The 18,248-nt window shown below is 37.0% G+C and overlaps 1 protein-coding gene across 1 annotated transcript in view; it reads right to left on the reverse strand.

Moving 5' to 3' along the window:
* The window catches only part of COG6 (component of oligomeric golgi complex 6), an 89,677-nt gene that overhangs the window by 34,968 nt on the left and 36,461 nt on the right, over nt 1-18,248 (reverse strand). Inside the window, exon 13 of the mRNA XM_035003492.1 lies at nt 14,678-14,795. Within this exon, the coding sequence (XP_034859383.1) occupies nt 14,678-14,795 (118 nt within the window). The remainder of the gene's footprint in view (nt 1-14,677; nt 14,796-18,248) is intronic.

Below are 18,248 nucleotides of genomic sequence, written 5' to 3' on the forward strand. Positions count from 1 at the left end.
CAAAAAAGTCATTGCTGAGGCCCACATCAAGGAACATTTTTTTTTTAAGATTTTATTTATTTATCAGAGAGGGAGAGAGCACAAACAGGGGGAGCGGTAGGCAGAGGGAGAAGCAGGCTCCCCACAGAGCAAGGAGCCCAATGCGGGTCTCAATCCCAGGACCCTGGGATCATGACCTGAGGTGAAGGCAGCTGCTTAACCGACTGAACCACCCAGACGTCCCAAGGAACTTTTTTCCTGTATCTTCTTCTAAAAGTTTCATGGTTTCAGGTTTCACATTTAAGTCTTTAAATTTCACTTTGAGTTAAATTTTTGTGAGTGGCATAAGACTGAGGTCAAGTTTCATTCTTTTAAACATGAGTATCTAATTTTCCCAGAACCATTTAAGATACTCTCTTTTCTCAATTGAGTATTATTGGCTCCCTTGTCAAAAATTAATGGAATGTATATACATGGGTTTATTTCTGGGATCTAGATTCTGTTTCATTGTTTCATTTCTCTGGTTTCATGCCAGTATTATATACTGCTTTAATTATTATAACTTCATAGTTTAGCTTGAAATCAGTAGGTATGAAGCCTCCTGCTTTGTTCTTTCTCAGCATTACTTTGGCTTTTGGGGGGTCTTCTGTGGCTCCATATAAATTTTAGGATTTTTTTTTTAACTTCAGTAAAAAGTGCCTTTGGACTCTTGTTAGAGATTGTGTTGAGTCCATAGATGGCTTTTGGTAGTATTTACATTTTTAACAATATTAATTCTTTCAGTTCATGAACACAGAATATCTTTGTATTTATTTCTGTCTTCTTCAATTTCTTTCACCGATGTCGTAACAGTTTTCAGAGTAGAGATCTTTTCCCTTCTTGGTTAAATTTATTCCCAAGAATTTCATTGTTTTTGATGCTATTGTAATGGGATTGTTTATTGTTTTTGCAGATAATTCATTGTGTACAGAAACACGACTGATTTTTTAAAGATTTTATTTATTTATTTATTAGAGAGAGATAGAGAGCAAGCTCGAGCAGGGAGAGGGGCAGAGGGGAAGAATTCCAAGCAGACTTCACGCTTGAGCACAGAGCCCAGAGCCCAACCTGGGGCTCAATCTCATGACCCTAAGATCATGACCTGAGCCAAACCGAAAGTTGGATGCTTAACTGACTGAGCCACCTAGGCACCCCAGAAACTATTGATTTTTATCTGTTGATTTTGTATCCTGAAATTTTACTGAATTTGTTGATTAAATGTTTTTATTTTAGTCTTTTCTATACATAAAATCATGTCTTCTGCAAATAGACAAATTTTACTTTTTCCTTTTCCAATTCTTTTTTTTTAAAGTAATGTCTATACCTAACGTGGGGCTCAAACTTACAGCCCCAAGATCAAGAGTCGCACACTCCACTGACTGAGCCAGCCAGATACCCCCCTTCCTTTCCAATTCTGATACCTTTTATTTATTTTTTCCTGCCTCCGTGCTCTGGCTAAGACTTCCAGTACTATACTGCATAGATGCGGTAAGGGTGGACAGCCCTGTCTTCTTCCTGATTTTAGAGGAAAAGCTTTCAACCTTTATCTGTTGAGTATGGTGTTAGCTGTGGGCTCATAATTTATGGACTTTATTGTTGACATACATAACTTCCATACTTAATTCAAGGGCTTTTTTTAAAAAAAGTCACAAATATGTTTTTGTCAAACGTTCTTTCTGCATCTATTGAGATGATCATGTTTCTTTTCTTTCATTCTATTTGTGATGTATTAGATAGATTTGGGTATGTTGAACCATCCTTGCATCCCAGGGATAAATGCTACTTGATCATGGTGAATGATCCTTTTAATGTGCTGCTGAATTCAATTTGCTAGTATTTTATTGAGAATTTTTTCACCTATATTCATCAGGGTTATTGGACTGTAGTTTTCATTTCTATTAGTGTTATTTTCTGGCTTTGGTATCAGAGTACAGCTGGTATCACAAAGGGACTTTGGGAGCATTCCCTCCTCTTCAATTTTTTAGAAGAGTTTGAGAAGGACTGGTGTGAATTCTTTAAATGGTAAAATATACCAGTGAAACCATCTAGTCTTGGGTTTTTCTTTGTTGAAAGATTTTTGATTACTGACTCAATTTCCTTACTCATAATTGGTCTATTCAGATTTTCTATTTCTTTTTTTCTTTTTAAGATTTTATTATTTATTTGACAGAGAGAGAGAGAGCACAAGCTTTTAGTTGTTTTTGCCAGATGGTGCTAGGAGCCAGGCTTCACAGCAGGTGAGGCTGTGACTCAGCTCTCTGCCTAGGGAGAAGGTAGGGAGGAACTCCCAATTTTCCCAAACAGGCTTCTCAGTTGAGAGCTACCAACAGCCTCAGGTGAAGCTATGGATTAATTCCCCTACATGGATATAGCAGGTGAATGGTCCATGCCAGAAGCAAGCAGCTCTGCTTATCCATTTCTAGGCTTGAGTGTTGCTAGGTTATGCACTATCAAGTGTTCCTGCCAGCCCTTCCAGTCGATGGGACCAACAGTCATGCTTTGGAACAGAAATGACTACGACTCAGCTCCCTTTCATAGGTGTGGCAAACCAAGATCTAATGCCATCAAAACTCTTCAATTCAGGATCCAAATCAGGCAGACCTAAACCCTGATGAGGTCACTGGTCAGAGTGCACCTCTGAGTTGGTTCTACAGATGGGCAAAACCACTGGTTGGGACTACTACTTGGGCTCTACAGGTATGAACTTCGTCTGCCAAGATCTGAGTGCTTGTTTCAACCCCCACTCCACTGCTCCGTCAGTCAGAATCCCAGTGGTTGACACCTCAAAATTCCCCTGTAATCCCCATGGGGTAAGAATAGCATAGGAGCTCCCATGAAGCAACACTGGGGAGGCTAGATGTCCACCCAGACTCTCTTTCCCACTGCAGGAACCACAGGCTTGGTGGGGGGGCTGTTTGTATGGTGCTACTCTGAGCTGGATTGTAGGGAATATATAGTTAGCATGTAGCTACTTCTCTTATTCTTGTATGTCTTGATCTCTGTGGTGCAGGGTGGTGCTTCAGTTTCACTCCAGAGTTCTAGGATTCTCTCAGTGGTGCTTTGCCCATGAAGAGTTCTTGTGAAAGGGAGCAAAGCCAGGAATGATCTATATCACCGTCTTAGTGACCTCACCCTTCCACCTTAACCACTCTTAAGTGTACAGATCAGTGGTACTAAACATATTCTTAACACTGCACAACCCTTATCCATATCCACAACTCTTTTCATCTTGTAAACTGAAACTCTATACCCATTAAACAGTAACTCCCTATCCCCCCGCCTTCCCAATCCCTGTCAGCTACCATTTTACTTCCCGTCTCTAATTTTGCCCACTGTAGACTCTCATATAGGTGGAATCATACAGCATTTATCTGTCTTATTTCTTTAGCATACTAACCTCAAGTTTCATCCATATTGTAATAATGTCAGATTTCCCTTCCTTTTCAAGGCTGAATAGTATTCTGCTATATATACATATTGCTTATCTGTTCATCCATTGACAGACATTGGCTGATTCCACATTTTAGCTATTATGAATAATGCTGCAATGAACATATATAACTACACAAATATCTTTTTGAGACCCTGTTTTCAATCCTTTTGGACTCCCAGAAGTGGAACCGCTGTATCATAATGGTAATTCTATTTTAAATTTTTTGAGAAACTACCATATTGGTTTCCATAGCACTGCACTATTTAACATATCTACCAACAGTGCACAAGGGTCCCAATTTCTCCAATCTTGCCAACACTGCTACTTTCTGGGTTTTTTTTTTTGATAGTAGCCTCCTAATGGGTGTGAACCCATTAGACCCATCCTAATGGGTCTTATTGTAGTTTTGATTTCTATTTCCCAAATGATTAGTGATGTTTGAACATCTTTCCTTGAAACTTTATTGGCCATTTATATGTCTTCTAGAGTCTTCTTTTTCTCTTAGTCCATCTAACTAAAGGTTTGTTAATTTTGTTGACATTTTCAAAGAACTATATTGTGGTTTGACTGATTTTCTCTATCGTTTTTCTAATCTCCACTTATCACTGCTCTAATCTTTACTATTTCCTTTCTGTTAGATTGGGTTTAGTGTATTCTTTTCTCATTCTTTAAGTTGTAAAGTTAGTTGTGGATCGGATATTTTTCTTGTTTTTTAATGTAACTGTTTATAGCTATAAAGTTTCCCCTTGATACCACTTACACTGCATCCAGTAAGTTTTGTCATGTTGTGTTTTCATTTTCATTTGTCTCTAAGTGCTTTCTAATTCCCTTGTGATTTCTTATTTGATCCATTGGTTGTTAAATTTCTACAAATTTGTGATAAAATTCCGAGTTTTCCTTTAAAAAAAAAAAGATTTTATCTGACAGAGAGAGAGTGCACAAGCAGGCGTGATCGGCAGGCAGAGGGAGAGGGAGAAGCAGGCTCCCCAAGGAACAGGGAGCCTGACAGGGGGCTCGATCCCAGGACCCTGGGATCATGTCCTGAGCAGAAGGCATACACTTAACCAACTGAGCCACCCAGGTGCCCAAATTCCGAGTTTTCCTTTTGTTACTAATTTGTAACTTTATTTTGTTGTGGTCAGAGAAAATAATTTGTATCATATCTATCTTTTAAAATCTACTGAGATTAATTTGTGGCCTAATGTATGGTCTACCCTGGAAAATGAGGCAGTATACTTCAGAAGAATGTGTATACTGTTATTTTTGTTGGGTAGAATGTTCTGTACATGCTGTTAGATCTGGTTGGTTTACTGTGTTACCTTCTGTTTGGCTGTTCTATCCATTAATGCAAATAGGCTACTGAAGTCTCCAATTATTAATGTAGATCTATTTCTTCCTTCAATTCTGTCAGTTTGGGCTGATATTATTATAGCCACATTTGCTCTCTTTTGGTTAGTATTTGCATGGACTTTTTCCTTCCTTTCACTTTCATTAGGTGTCTTGTATCTAAAGTAAGTCTCATGTAGACTGCAAACAATTGCATCTTGTGGTTTTATCCATTCTGCCAATTTCTATCCTTTGACTGGAGAGTTTAATCCATTTACATTTAAAGTAAATATTGATAAGAAACTTACTCCCATTGTTTTGTTATTATTTTCTATATACCTTATAGTCTTCTTTTGTCTCTCATTTCCTGCATTACTATCCTCTTTTAAGTTGGTTTTTGCAATGAATAAACATTTAAATTTTTTTTCTCATTTCTTTCTGTGTATATTTAGCTATTTTCCTTGTAGTTACCATGGGGATTATATTTAAGGTCTGAAAATTACTTAACACTCTAACTTGAATTTATACCAACTAACTTCAATAACATACAAAAAACTCTGCTTCTTTACAGCTCCATCTCCACTCTGTCAGTTGATGTCACAAAATATAAATTAATAATCATTTTAAATGATTAGCCTCTTAAATTATGTAGAAAAAATATGGAATTACACACCAAAGTTACAACAATACTAGCTTTTAGAGTAAATAATTTTTAAAAAAGGTTTAGTCTCTTAAATCATAGAAAAAACAAAAAGTAGAGTTCAAACCTTTGTTACAATACTAGCTTTTTTTTAAGATTTTATTTATTGAGAGAGAGAGAGAGCACAAGCAGGGGGAGGGACAAAGGGAGAGGGAGAAGCAGACTCCCCACTGAGCAGGGAGCCCGATGTACAGCTTCATCCCAGCACCCTGAAATCATGACCTGAGCTGAAGTCAGATGCTTAACCAACTGAGCCACCAGGTACCCCAGTATTAGCTTTTAATTGCTTATGTATTTCCCTTTATTGAGATCTTTATTTCTTCATAAAGCTTGAAGTTACTGTCTCTTGTCCTTTCATTTCACTCTACAGGGCTCCCTTGAGCATTTCTTTGCAGGGCAGGTGTACTGGTAATTAATTCCCTCAGCTTTAGTTTATTTGGGAATGTCTCACTTCTGTGAGAGAATACCCTCACTTTTGGAAGAGTTTTGTCAGATAAAGAACTATTAGTTGACTTTTTTTCCTCCTTTGAGCACTTTTAATATATCTGCCACTGCTTTTTGGCCTCCAAAATTTTTGAAGATAATCTGCTGATAATTTTACGTGACAAGTGCTTTTCTCTTGGTATTTTTCAAGAGAAATTTTCAATTTTCAAATTATAATGTAATATAATTACAATGGGTCTTGATATGGGTCTCTGAGTTCATCTTCCTGTAGTTTGTTGACCTTTTTGGGTATGTTTACATACATATTTACCATCAAATTTGGGAATTTTTCAGCCATTTCATCAAATATTCTCCACCCCCAGTCAGCCTTCTTCTATGACTCCCACAATGCATAAATTGGTCTGCTTGATGGTATTCCACAGGTCCCTTAGGCTTTGTTCACTTTTCCTATCTTTTTTTCATTTATTCCTTGGATTCGGTAATTTCCAAAGTCCTGTTTTCAAGTTTATTGATTCTGTCTTCTGCCTGCTAAAATCTCCTTTGAATCCTTATAGTGAAATTTTCATTTCTGTTAATGTACTTTTCAACTCCAGAATTTCTTTGTGGTATCTTTTTAGGTTTTCCAACTCTTTATTAATATTTTCATTTTGTCCATACATCGTACTCTTGATTTTGTCCACATCTTCCTTTAATTCTTTGAGCATCTTTAACATAGTTGTTTTAAAGCCTTTGTCTAGTAGATCTAGTAGATCTACCAATAGATCTTCTATTTTTCAGAAACAGTTTGTTTATATTTTTTCCTCTGAATTGGCTTACTTTCCTCTTTCTTTGTATACCTTGTAATTTTTTTGTTGAAAACTGAACATTTCAATGTTAAAATTTGCTCACTCTGAAAAACAGATCCTCCCCATTCCACATGGTTTACCATTTTCTGTTAATGTTTTTGGTTTTTTAAAACTGTTATCACTGTACCAAGGATCAGCTTGAGATGTAACCTTAAGGTCTTCTCAGTTCTCTTCTGAGCTGCTCCATTCCCTGGACATGTGTGGTTACTTTCTAATCATCCTTGTGTATGGAGTTGCTTTTGAATTCCTACTCTTTAATGTCTAGGCTCCCAAAAAGGGGAAAAAAAGAAAAACTAACGGGGTGGGAAAATTGAAATTCCCAGGAAGTCACTCTAGCCTGAGGAGGTGTTTGCTACATGGGGGAAGTGTAAAAACAATGGCCCTCCTCTTTGCACCTGTGTGATCAGAGCACAGATCCCCCTGAGGTTTGGAGGACAGTCTCCTTTTTGCCAACCCTGGCTCAACAAGCTGTGTGCAAGTCTTCTCTAGTGCCCATGGAACATTCTCCAGAAGAGATCACATCCTAGGTCACAAATCAGGTCTCAACCAGTACCAAAAGACTGGGATCATTCCCTGCATATTTTTGGACCACAGCGATTTGAAACTACAACTCAATCACAAGAGGAAAGTCAGAAAGAACTCAAATACATGGAGGCTAAAGAGCATCCTACTAAAGAATGAATGGGTCAACCAGGAAATTAAAGAAGAATTTAAAAAATTCATGGAAACCAATGAAAATGAAAACACAACTATTCAAAATCTTTGGGATGCAGCAAAGGCAGTCCTAAGAGGAAAGTATATAGCAATACAAGCCTTTCTCAAGAAACAAGAAAGGTCTCAAATACACAACCTAACCCTACACTTAGAGGAGCTAGAGAAAGAACAGCAAATAAAGCCTAAACCCAACAGGAGAAGAGAAATAGTAAAGATTAGAGCAGAAATCAATGAAACAGAAACCTAAAGAACAGTAGAAGAGATCAACGAAACTAGGAGCTGGTTCTTTGAAAGAATTAACAAGATTGATAAACCCCTGGCCAGACCTATCAAAAAGAAAAGAGTAATGACCCAAATAAATAAAATCATGAATGAAAGAGGAGAGATCACAACGAACACCAAAGCAATACAAACAATTATAAGAACATAGTATGAGCAGCTATATGTCAGCAAATTAGACAATCTGGACGAAATGGATGCATTCCTAGATGTATAAACTACCAAAACTGAACCAGGAAGAAGTAGAAAACCTGAACAGACCCATAAGCACTGAGGAAATTGAAGCAGTAATCAAAAATCTCCCAACAAACAAAAGCCCAGGGCCAGATGGCTTCCCAGGGGAATTCTACCAAACATTTCAAGAAGAATTAATACCTATTCTTCTGAAACTGTTCCAAAAAATAGAAGTGGAATGAAAACTTCCAAACTCATTTTATGAGGCCAGCATTACCTTGATCCCCAAATCACACAAAGACCCCATCAAAAAGGAGAATTACAGACCAATACCCCTGATGAACATGGATGCAAAAATTCTCACCGAAATACTACCCAATAGGAACCAACAGTATATTAAAAGGATTATTCACCACGACCAAGTGGGATTTATTCCTGGGCTTCAAGGTTTGTTCAACATCCACAAATCAATCAATGTGGTACAATACATTAATAAAAGAAAGAACAAGAACCATATGATCCTCTCAATAGATGCAGAAAAAGCATTTGACAAAGTACAGCATCCTTTCTTGATTAAAACTCTTCAGACTGTAGGGACAGAGGGTACATACCTCAATATCATAAAAGCCATCTATGAAAAACCCACACTGAATATCATTCTCAATGGGGAAAAACTGACAGCTTTCCCCCTAAGGTCAGGAACATGACAGGGATGTCCACTATCACCACTGCTATTCAACGTAGTACTAGAAGCCCTAGCCACAGCAATCAGACAACAAAAAGAAATAAAAGGCATCCGAATCAGCAAAGAAGAAGTCAAACTCTCACTGTTTGCAGATGATATGATACTTTATGTGGAAAACCCAGAAGACTCCACCCCAAAACTGCTAGAACTCATACAGGAATTCAGTAAAGTGGCAGGATATAAAATCAATGCACAGAAATCAGTGGCATTTCTATACACCAACAACAAGACAGAAGAAAGAGAAATTAAGGCATCGATCCCATTTACAATTGCACCCAAAACCATAAGATACCTAGGAATAAATCTAACCAAAGAGGCAAAGAATCTGTACTCAAAAACCCATAAAATATCATGAAAGAAATAGAGGAAGACACAAAGAAATGGAAAAGCGTTCCATGCTAATGGATTGGAAGAACAAATACTGTGAAGATGTCAATGCTACCTAGAGCAATCTACACATTTAATGCAATCCCTATCAAAATAAGATCAACTTTTTTCAAAGAAATGGGACAAATAATCCTAAAATTTGTATGGAACCAGAAAAGACCCCGAATAGCCAGAGGAATGTTGAAAAAGAAAAGCAAAGCTGGAGGCATCACAATTCTGGACTTCAAGCTCTATTACAAAGCTGTCATCATCAGGACAGTATGGTACTGGCACAAAAACAGATGCATAGATCAATGGAACAGAACAGAGAACCCAGAAATGGACCCTCAACTCTATGGTCAACTAATCTTCGACAAAGCAGGAAAGAATCTTCATTGGAAAAAAAGTCTCTTCAACAAATGGTGTTGGGAAAATTGGACAGCCACATGCAGAAGAATGAAACTGGACCATTTCCTTACACCACACACAAAAATAGACTCAAAATGGATGACAGACTTAAATGTGAGACAGGAGTCCATCAAAATCCTAAAGGAGAACACAGGCAGCAACCTCTTCGACCTCAGCCGCAGCAACTTCTTCCTAGAAATACTGCCAAAGGCAAGGAAAGCAAGGGCAAAAATGAACTACTGGGACTTCATCAAGATAAAAAGCTTTTGCACAGCAAAGGAAACAGTCAACAAAACCAAAAGACAACCGACAGAATGGGAGAAGATATTTGCAAATGACATATCAGATAAAGGACTAGTATCCAAAAATCTATAAAGAACTTATCAAACTCAACACCCAAAGAACAAAGAATCCAATCAAGAAATGGGCAGAAGACATGAACAGACATTTTTCCAAAGAAGACATCCAAATGGCCAACAGACACATGAAAAAGTGCTCAACATCACTCGGCATCAGGGAAATCCAAATCAAAACCTCAATGAGATGCCACCTCACACCAGTCAGAATGGCTAAAATTAACAAGTTAGGAAATGACAGATGTTGGCGAGGATGCGGAGAAAGGGGAACCCTCCTACAGTGTTGGTGGGAATGCAAGCTGGTGCAGCCACTCTGGAAAACAGTATGGAGGTTCCTCAGAAAGTTGAAAATAGAGCTACCCAACGACCCGGCAATTGCACTACTGGGTATTTACCCCAAAGATACAAATGTAGTGATCTGAAGGGGTACATGCACCCCAATGTTTATAGCAGCAATGTCCACAATAGCTGAACTATGGAAAGAGCCAAGATGTCTATCAACAGAAGAATGGATAAAGAAGATGTGGTATATATATAGAGAGAGACACACACACACATACACACACACAATGGAATATTATGCAGCCATCAAAAGGAATGAGATCTTGCCATTTGCAATGACGTGGATGGAATTGGAGGGTATTATGCTGAGCGAAATAAGTCAATCAGAGAAAGACATGTATCATATGACCTCACTGATATGAGAAATTCTTAATCTCAGGAAACAAACTGAGGGTAGCTGGAGTGGGGGGGTTGGGAGGGATGGGGTGGCTAGGTGATAGACATTGCAGAGGGTATGTGCTATGGTGAGCGCTGTGAATTGTGTAAGACTGTTGAATCACAGACCTGTACCTCTGAAACAAGTAATACATTAGATGTTTAGAAAAAAAGAAGCTAGCAGGAGGGGAAGAAGGAAGGGGGAAGAATTGGAGGGGGAGACGAACCATGAGAGACTATGGACTCTGAGAAACTGAGGGTTCTAGAGGGGAGGTGGTGGGGGGGATGGGTTGGCCTTGTGATGGGTATTAAAGAGGGCATGTACTGAATGGAGCACTGGGTGTTATACGCAAACAATGAGTCATGGAACACTACATCAAAAACTAATGATGTAATGTATGGTGATTAATATAACAAAATAAAATTAAAAAAAAAAAAAAGCTGTGTGCAAGGTGGTCCAAGAACAAGTGCACAGCTGCCTGCTGCATGGCACCAGGCATGGAAGACAGGTAGTTGTTAGTTTGCTAAGTAGAAATTGACCAACATTGATCACAATTTACTGTCCAAACCTTCCCCTAAACATTGCAAGCTTTCATTCGACTCCAGTGTTAGAAAATAATGACATTAGCCAGATTCTACTAGTGCAATTTTTGTCTAGGTGGGGAGATAAGATTACTGCTGCTTTCAACTTTGTCACCCTCCCTGAAAATTTATTTTTGTATATTGACCATGTCATCAAATAACTTTCTAAATCCATTTACTAAGTTTTACAACTTCTCAATTAATTCTCTTGGCTTTCTGAGTAGACAATCATAGCATCCATAAATAATGTCGCCTCCTTTGAAATACTTGTATCTCTCATTTTTTAATCTGGTGTTTCTATTATTTAAAAATGTTATTGGCAAACATTCTTGTCTTGTTCTTTCTTGACTTAAAGAGAATATATTGGTAGTGCTTCTGTGTTAATTATGATGTGGGCTATTAATTTTATCTTCATATGGTTAAGGAAGTATTTTTACTTTGTTATTTACTAAGATTCCCCACTCAACAATTTAATATAAAATTTTCTTATTTAACACTGAAACATTTAATGTATTTCTAACACTTAAACATTCTTGTATTTCTGAGAAGAACCCATACTTGGTTTTAATAAAATGCTAGATTTGACCTGATGGTATTTTAACTATTTTTATTTTTTTTTAACTTGAAGTGACTGATTTGTGATAACTGTCTTTAAAAGGCTTTTATGTCAGCATTAAAACACCTAAAATGAACTGGGAAGTTTTCTATATTCTCCTACATTCTGGAGAATTATCTGTTTGAGGGGGGGGAAAAAACTATCTGTATAACCTGAACTAGGCCTAGCAGCATGTTCTTTAATAGTTTTTCTTCCCTTGCAAGGTGTATTCAAGTATTCCACTTCTTTTTCATTCTTTTTGTCAATATATATTGTTTTAAAATCAGTCTTTTTATTCAGATTTACAGATTATTTCAGCATAAAATTGCTGTATTTTAATATGGTATTTCCTAATAAATTTTAATTATCTCTGGTTATTTCTGATATTCTAATTTTTAATTTTCTTTGGTTAAAGCATTGCTAGAAGGTTGTCAATTTTGTTGATCTTCTCAAAAAATCAATTTTTTCCTGTCTTCTAATTGATCATAAAAATTTAAGTCCATCTTTCCTTTTACCATAGTGTTTTGTTCTCTTTCAAATTTCATAATATGAATGCCTACTATATTATATTTTCAGTCTTTAGTCCATATATTATCTGACTGGTGAAGCTTTGGGTAATATGCACATCCATATGCTTTTCCACATACTGCACTCTTGCTCCTGTCCTCACCACACAGCTAAAATTGTTCTCAGTAAGTCATGGATCATCTATATGTTGTCCAGGATAACAAATCTGCTGTCCTTGTTTTACTAGAACTCTTTATACAATACCTGTCATTAACAATGTCCTCCTTCTTGAAATTCCATTCTTTTGGCTTTTCTGATAAAACTTCCTCACTTTTCTCCTGCCTCTCATGTCATCCTCCCTCAGCATCCTACCATGGGTGGGCTTCTTTCTTCTCTTAAATGTTAGGGTTTCCCAAAACTGTGTGTCCTGTGAACTCTACTCTTATTAAACATGGACTTCTAGTGACCTCATCCAAATCCATGGATTCAACTATCTTTTACATGCAAAACTCTCTAAACCCAAATGTACAGCTCCCAACTAGATTAGACAAGTAACAATGGGATATTTCAAGGTATCCTACCTAACGTGGGCCATACCATCTTTATCCTGTAAATTTTACCCTCTTCCTATATTCTGTATACTTGTGATTACTATTGATATTCCCAGGTTGGTAACATAGAAATTATTTTAGGTTCCTGCCTCTCATGTACCCATATTCAATCAGTTACCAAATTTTTAAGGTTTACCTTTACCCCTTAAGAATGTGTTCCTTCATGGCTGTTCCTAGAATCTCTACTTTTGATCATGTATTTTCATAAAAACTACCTTGATAGTCCCCTAATCTTTCTGTCTGCAACCTGGTCTCTCTCCTACCTACATGCTATACCACTTTCCAAGTGATTTTTTTAATAAATGAAAAATTTGTTTACCGGTGACTCACAGCTTATGTTCTTGCATATTCTTTTTGTTTCCTCTACTTAGGATGACCTCTGTCCACCCCCTTTTCTACCTATTTAAATCCCACGTCCTTTCAAGTTCAACTCTTCTTTCTCCCTCTCTGGAAAGCTCCTCCTTTTGTGCTGGCACAGCACGTTGGCCACATATCTTTCATAAAATATGTGATTCCATAGCAATCATTGATTAATTTAACTATTCTCCACTAAAAGGGAAGCAATGTGAGGCTAACCAACCTTGTTTGCCACTATAATCTCATCAGCAAGCACATGTTTATTCACGTTCAAAGTACGCATGAATGATTTTTCAAATTTTTGTTTAAATAAGAACTCACATAAACACATACAAAACCAGCACTGACTGTTAGTAAACTCGCAGTGTAAACAAAAATACATGTAACAGGAAAAAATTTAAATAGGTCCAGGTCTATAAATTCATATTGCTTTTCCAAAAGAATTTGAATTGTGCATGGGGGTCAGAAAGTAGATTCCTATTAAGGCTTCTCTGAGCTTAGGATATAAAAATGGACCAGGAAACTCTGGATTGGAATGCTACTCACTATTCTATACTATATTACAAATCTGTGCCTAATACAGCCAGGCTATTAGATTGAGTGGTATAATTAAAAGAAAAACAAAAACAAAAACCCAGTACAGTGATTGTGATGCATCCTTAAAAGACCTTGAGTCCTTAATGAAACAAAAATAAAGAAGGATGGGGCGCCTGGGTGGCTCAGTCGTTAAGCATCTGCCTTCGGCTCAGGTCATGATCACAAGGTCCTGGGATTGAGCCCACATTGGGCTACCTGCTCAGCGGGGAGCCTGCTTCTCCCTCTCCCTCTGCTCCCCCGTTCCTGCTTCTTTCTCTCTTTCTCAAATAAATAAATAAAATCTTTAAAAAAAAATAAAGAAGGATTTGCTTACTGTAAACCCATTCATTAAGGTCTTGCCACAACACACTGCTCAAGTGAAAAATATTAGCTCTCAGGACTATTTCAGATTTTTGTTGTGGTTGTTTGTTTTTTGTGGGAAGTTTTTTGTTATCTTATTTTCATAATTAATTGTAGTATATTACTCAAAGGAGCATAAATTTCTTAAGGATAAAACTGGACCACCAGAGAGTAAATACATAAAGCAAGCTGTTTAGAAAAAAACATTTAGTAAGAGTTCCAGTTTTCCAATCTGTATGTCATCTTAGCCCTGACCTAAATATAGTAAGTTTGCTTTAATTACAAATTAAAGCAAATTTTCTATAGAAAACTGGTAGTGAAACTAAGGCTTGAGATTCTATCTCCAATTATGACTCAATGTTATACTGTTCCAGGAACCCAGCCTATAAACCTAGATCCAGTAAACCCATCTCAAAATATATTTTGTCGTTCAGAGGAAGAACTCAAGAGAACATTGTACAGAATGGGAAAAAATCGTCACCAATGTAAAAACTGTAAAACAATATTTTTAAATGTGAAAGATTCACACTCACATAGTTTACGAATCGAATTTTTCAAACATACCTTGTCCATTAATTTACTTGCATGAAGACTCAAGCAATTGAAGAATATTTTTTTGCTTAGCAAATGCATTTCTTCAATGGTAGTCAATAATGTAGTTGCACTATTTCCAACAATGCCACTAAAAGCAAAGAATATTTCAGGTTGCAAAACAGAAGCTAAAACAATCAATTCTTTAACTGCGTATAATTCATTTAAAAGACTGATCTAGATTTAGGGGCACCTGAGTAGCTCAGTCAGTTAAGCATCTGACTCCTGATTTCAGTTCAGGTCCTGATTCAGGGTCATGAAATTGAGCCCCATGTCAGGCTCTGTGCTGGGCATGGAGCCTGCTTAAGATTTTCTCTCTCTACCTCTGCCCCTTCTGCCATACACCCCAAGCTCGCTCTTTCTCAAAACAAAACAAAACCAAAAACAAACAAAAAAACAAAAAAACCCATTAGATTTAAAGTGTGTATGTAGAATATAAACTGTGAATTAACAACAACCCCTCTAGTTTCATATAAAAATGACAAGGTTTTTTTTTTTTTTTAAGAGTTAGATGATGAACAAATGGTTTCAATGTTGTACAATCTCTTTTAGAAAAACAGACACTCATGTCAACCCATCTCTCTGTTTTTCTCTATTATAGTAAATGCATCTCTTGATTATCCAAGAACTAATTTTAATTTTAAGGAGGCCATTCCATCAAGCTCTATTCATAAAATATTTAAATTTTATTAACACTGAGTTATTCTTCCAATTAAACTCTTACACCATATCTAAATTATAAAGTTTCTCAATTTTTATACAACTGCCTAAATAGCAGTGTATTTAGACTAATTATGAAAAATCTGGTAGTATTTTAAAATATTTAATTATTAGCACATTCGGTACTCCTTAATTTGCTATGATATTTCTTAGACCTATCCAAGGAGTTTCTCATTTTTGCCAGAATGTAAGACAAGAATGTATATAAAACAATTCCCAATTTTATATTCCAAATTCATGTATTGAAAGTCATTTAAAAATGTGATGTTACGTGAAAAAGTTTTTTGTTGATGTGAAAGATTGCTCAAAATAAATATAATGGCATTGATAAATACCAGCAGATAGTAAGCAAAAAAAAAAAACAAAACAGCAAATTTAGAGAAAACTGGTATGTTGCATATAATATATTATAAAAGCAAATACTAATACTACATATTTCAATACATTCTGAAACTGAAACAAATTGGAATGAATTCTTATATATTTAATGCACACAAAACAAATTAACAGTTAAAAATATACATATAAAGCAAACAGCAAAGTAAAAGCAAATTCCTAAACAGGCAGCCATAATACCTACATTAAAAAAAAAAAAGTATTTTGGTTAAAAATATTATAAGCTAAACACCAAAATAAATTGAAAGAAATTCTCACACATGCCTATACATGCAATAAAAGTAAGTATGCCTCTGAATAAAAGTATACTATCCTAAGCAACGGGGGGAAAACACTGAATGTACACAAACAGAAACTGATATTTTATTTATTTTTATTTTTTGTTTTTTTTAAAGATTTTTTTTAAATTTATTTTTGGGGGAAGTGGGAGTAAAAGCAGTAAGAGGGGCAGAGGGAGAGGGAGAGAATCTCAAGCAGAATCCCTGCTGAGCGCGGCGGAGCCCAACACAGGGCTCCATCTCATGACCCTGACATCATGACCTGAGCTGAAACCAAGAGTTGGACACTTAACTGAGTCACCTAGGTGCCACAGAAACTGGTATTTTAATGAAAACTTTGTGGAGAGATACCAAGATATGTTTACATGCATTTAAAAAAAAAATGGAGTTATCAGCCATATTTTGCAGTTACTCAGATCTAGAATTTACCAGTGTTTACTAACTACTCACTAGGTACCAGTAACTGGGCTAGATACTTGTAAATGCTTTTTGTATTTCACGCCATATTTCTACCCAACATCCTTATCCTCCCATATTTTTCAATTTTAGATATTATATAGAAAAGTTACATCTCTTACATAATGCTCATCCCCCACCACAACATACCCAAACTTCATCTTTCCCAGGTTCCCTAATACAGTTATATCATAGGGTTTGGTGAATAAATACTCAATGTTTACATTATTACAAGCATGTAAATACTATTCAGAGCTGTCCAAGGCATCAGGGATTTCAACATAAGGGAATGAGCAGGCTGATAAAGAAGACAAAACCCTGTGTCACAGCCTTGTAGTAGGTCTAAAGAGCAACCAATTCAGACTGGAGAAAGAAAATGGCGTGTCCAAGATGGATGTGGGAAGAGGAGAGGAGAGAGAAGTTAGGAAGGACTGGTTGATGTGCTTGACTATATGGTGAGAAAATGTAGAGTCTACTTAAGAGTTTGGGTCTGAAATAGTGATAAGGACATAGGAAAGGAAGCAAGTGCAAAAACAAAGTGATTATTAACTATAGAGAGAAAAAGTTTTACAGGAAAGGAAATGTAATCAAAGTATGCTGGATTCCCTGTTTTTATGGATTCTACATCTTCCTTTCCTTGGTTTACTACGGCCTTTTGATGGAATCCATCCTTTGGGAGTTTTAGTGTATAGGATGAAAAATATTTTTGAAAATTGTGTCACCCACTTTTCCCCAACATCACTGGCTATTCTTTTCCAATTTTCTTTGTGGGTTTCTTTTTTTCCTAACCTCTTAATATTAGGATTCCCCAGGACTCAGTCCTAGGCCTCTTGTTTATCTACACTCACGTAAGTTATTTTACCTAGTCTTAGTGTTTCAAATACCATCTATACACTACAAACTGTCAGATTTATAGGTTTAGCCCTGATTTCTCTGTTGTCTGCTCACTCAACATCTCCCACTGAATGTTCATAGGGATGCTGAATCCGACAGTCAAAAGTGGGCTGGACTCTTCATTACCCACCCGCTCCCATCAAACTGTCCTCTCTAGAACCCTCCCTCTCAGCAAATGACTATACCACTAATCTAACTGTTCAAACCAAAAGCCAAGAATTCATCCCTGACTCCTCATATCTCACCCTCTCTAGTCCATATATATCCTCTTGTCTCTGGAAATAATTACTTTTCACTCCCTCCAAGACTATCACCCTACTCTGATTCATCACTGTCTCTGCTCAGAATACAAACAGCTTCCTAAATACTGTCCCTCTTCCCCTTTACCCCACTACACTACGTTATCGACACAGTGCCCAGAGTCACCTTGTATCATAAATCAGCTCAAGTCACTGAAACACACCCCCCCACACACACACAACACACACACACATCTTCAACCCACTCAGTATAAAATCTAAATCCTCACTAGAGCCTACGAAGTCCTACATGATCTGGCCTCTGCCTACCTCTCTGATTTCATCCCTCCCTACTCCTTCCATTCACTCTACTCCAACTACTGGCCTTCCTTCTGGTTCTTTAAAATGGAAGCTTTTTCTGGCCTCAGGGCCAGAGTGTGCCCTGCCTAGCACACTCTTCTCTGAGATCTTTACATGCCCAACTCCTTCACGCTCTTTAGGTCTGTATTCAAACATCACCTCCACCAAAAGGCCTTTAAAACAGCCACATGCACATACACC

This window comes from Mirounga leonina, unplaced genomic scaffold (assembly GCF_011800145.1).
Source record: "Mirounga leonina isolate KUSES-001 unplaced genomic scaffold, KU_Mleo_1.0 Mir_127, whole genome shotgun sequence".
Lineage (NCBI taxonomy): Eukaryota > Metazoa > Chordata > Mammalia > Carnivora > Phocidae > Mirounga > Mirounga leonina.